Source organism: Chaetura pelagica, unplaced genomic scaffold (assembly GCF_000747805.2).
Source record: "Chaetura pelagica isolate M959 unplaced genomic scaffold, ChaPel_1.0 scaffold45, whole genome shotgun sequence".
NCBI classification, from domain to species: domain Eukaryota; kingdom Metazoa; phylum Chordata; class Aves; order Apodiformes; family Apodidae; genus Chaetura; species Chaetura pelagica.
The window spans coordinates 4824960-4827408 of NW_009953217.1; the positions used below are offsets into that span (position 1 = coordinate 4824960).

At 45.0% G+C, this 2449-nt stretch overlaps 1 protein-coding gene across 1 annotated transcript in view; it reads right to left on the reverse strand.

The window, feature by feature from the left end:
• Positions 1–1227: 1227 nt before the first annotated feature.
• The window catches only part of TBX1 (T-box 1), a 6286-nt gene continuing 5064 nt past the window's right edge, over positions 1228–2449 (reverse strand). Inside the window, exon 7 of the mRNA XM_009997699.1 lies at positions 1228–1240. Coding sequence (XP_009996001.1) covers positions 1228–1240 — 13 coding nt within the window. The remainder of the gene's footprint in view (positions 1241–2449) is intronic.

Genomic DNA, 2449 nt, shown 5'->3' on the forward strand with positions numbered 1-2449 from the left:
AATACAACTGCATGGTCTCTTTTTCCCATTCAGACACAGGACTTCTGTAGTGGTTCTTCTAACACAGAGGACAGATAGACTAGTGATCCTGAGGGCCCACTGCCCACAGCCATAGGTTGAAGTTCTGTGATTTTTTTCTTCTTCTAATGGAGAATAATTAAATTTCCCACAATCAATGCAAGGACCTTGAACAATCTGCAAGAGCACAGTTTAGTCCTGGTGTCTTGAGTCATGCAGTCCTCTCGGCTCTTGGGCAGTCAAGTACGTTCCAGAAGGTGTGTGGCCAGTCTGCACTGAGAGCCAGTGGCACTTCTTGCAGCACTCAGGTTATTTGTGTTTCAAGAAAACAGGTGCTTACCAATGCAAACAGAAGTGTGCTGTACCCATTGCAAGCTGGGACCCCAGCCCTGCAAGCTGCTACACCATGATAGATCACCATAACCATGGGCAGCCCCAGCAACCAGGGATCGAGCAACAAACAGCCTGTGGAGATTCACTATTTGCTCCAACTGAACAACTTCAGTTTAGTATTCCTCCTTATTTAAGTGACTTTGTGTTGTAGGGGAGGTCTAGACTGCAGACAAACTGACAAATACACACAAGTAATCAAACAAGAAATGAAAGAAAGGAGAGGAAAAACATTTATAAATGTCACTGTCCAATGTCTTTTCAATTTAAATGAAATAAGATTATCTACATGTATCTACAAATATCTACATGTATCTACACTTTGCAGATATGATTCTTTGGTTGTCTTCACTTTTTTTTTCTACACTGCAACTATCAAGAACAAAAAAAAAAGTGTATAACCTTTGAAAGAGAAAATAAATATAACAACTTCATTAATCATTTGACCAAAGCTTTGGCACTAATCAGTTTACAGATTGACAAGTCATACTGAAAACTCTGAAATAACAGCGGCAAAGCAAGAGCACATCCAAGAGCCATTTCCCACTGACTGCTAATGAGCATAAAGCAATTTTACAACAACCTTTCTGAGAACATGATGATTTAGTCAGACACTAAGAATCTCACAATTCACTGCAAATATCAAATAAAATACATTTTTCTTGCACAAGTCTTTTTCATGGATCCAGATATATTTTTTTACAACAGAAAAAAAAAAATAACATAAAATACTCATGTTAGCCTGCATCCCTTCTTCAACCCCTCCAAAAAGTTTAGGAAGCCCAAAGCCCACTGCCAGAGACGGAATAAACTTTACTATTAACACTGCCACCTGCACCAGGAAACAATTATGTTTTAAAAGGTTTGTAGTGAAAATACACAAACGTAGATGAATAGAGGACTTAAAAATATATATAAAACCCCACAGAGTCACATCAGAAAAGTCTTCATAATACTGTATACCAACACAGCTGAGGAATTGCTCAATACCTTCTCTGAACACAAAGGGATTGCTATTTGGTGAGCATCTAACAAAACCCACAAGCCAACTATTCAAAACAACATCACTGGAGAAACTGTGATGCCCTTATTACAGGAAAAAAAAAGGAAAAAGTACTTACCAGCTCTAAGAGAGAGATGCAGCAAGCAGGTAGATGCAGAATAGGTGCTTTGGGACTACTGCAGTTTGGGTCAGTCAAACATAAGGGGTGAGGCATTCTGGGAAAAAACTGCTTAAGTTCCTCAAAAAGGCACCTCTCAACGGGAGAGCATAAAGAGCTCGGGAAGGCAGTACTGTAAGGCTGCCTGGGAAGCTGCCAGTTTACAAACTGTTGCTGAGAATACACAGCAGAAACTCCACGGGTATTCCCCCCACCAGCCCACCCCCCGCCCCGGGGGCTGCTTTTTAAACCTTAGCATCCATTGTTGTGAAAACAAGAAGCCATGGGCTCTTCTCAACAGCTCCAGAAAACGCTGTTGTGGTTGAGTTGCCCCAATAAACCCCAAAACCCACGAGTTGGCCAGCACTGGAGGGGGGAAGTCGAAAATTCAAACTGTTCCCAAGCTAAACTCTGCCTCCTCAAAGAACCGAATCAATTGTGAACAAGGCCAAGCATCCCCGAGGTAAAAGAGAGACTTGATATACCGACGTGTGCAGAATCACAATCCAGCCCCAGGGCCTGGCACCGTGGGAGGCTGGTGTCCGGCAGGCCTCACAGCCAGGCCCCACAGCCAGGCCGCACCCCTCCCCACCCACTGTGGGAACAGCTGGGCCAGGAAACACCCCTGGCACCACCAAAATTGGTGGCAAAACCAAATCGCCATCAGAAGACCCTGCAGGAGAGTAAGAAGGGGGAAAATCACCTCACCGCCGCCGCCTCCCCGTCTTCCCACTGCCTCCCAGCGGCTCGGCTGTCCTCGCTGCCCGGCGCACTCGTGGGGAATTCGCAAGAACGGAGGAGCGGGGTGAGGGAGAAGGGAGATAACGACATATGGCTTCATTTATCAAAGTGCAGCTGCGGGTCACCCCGCGCTGGGCAGC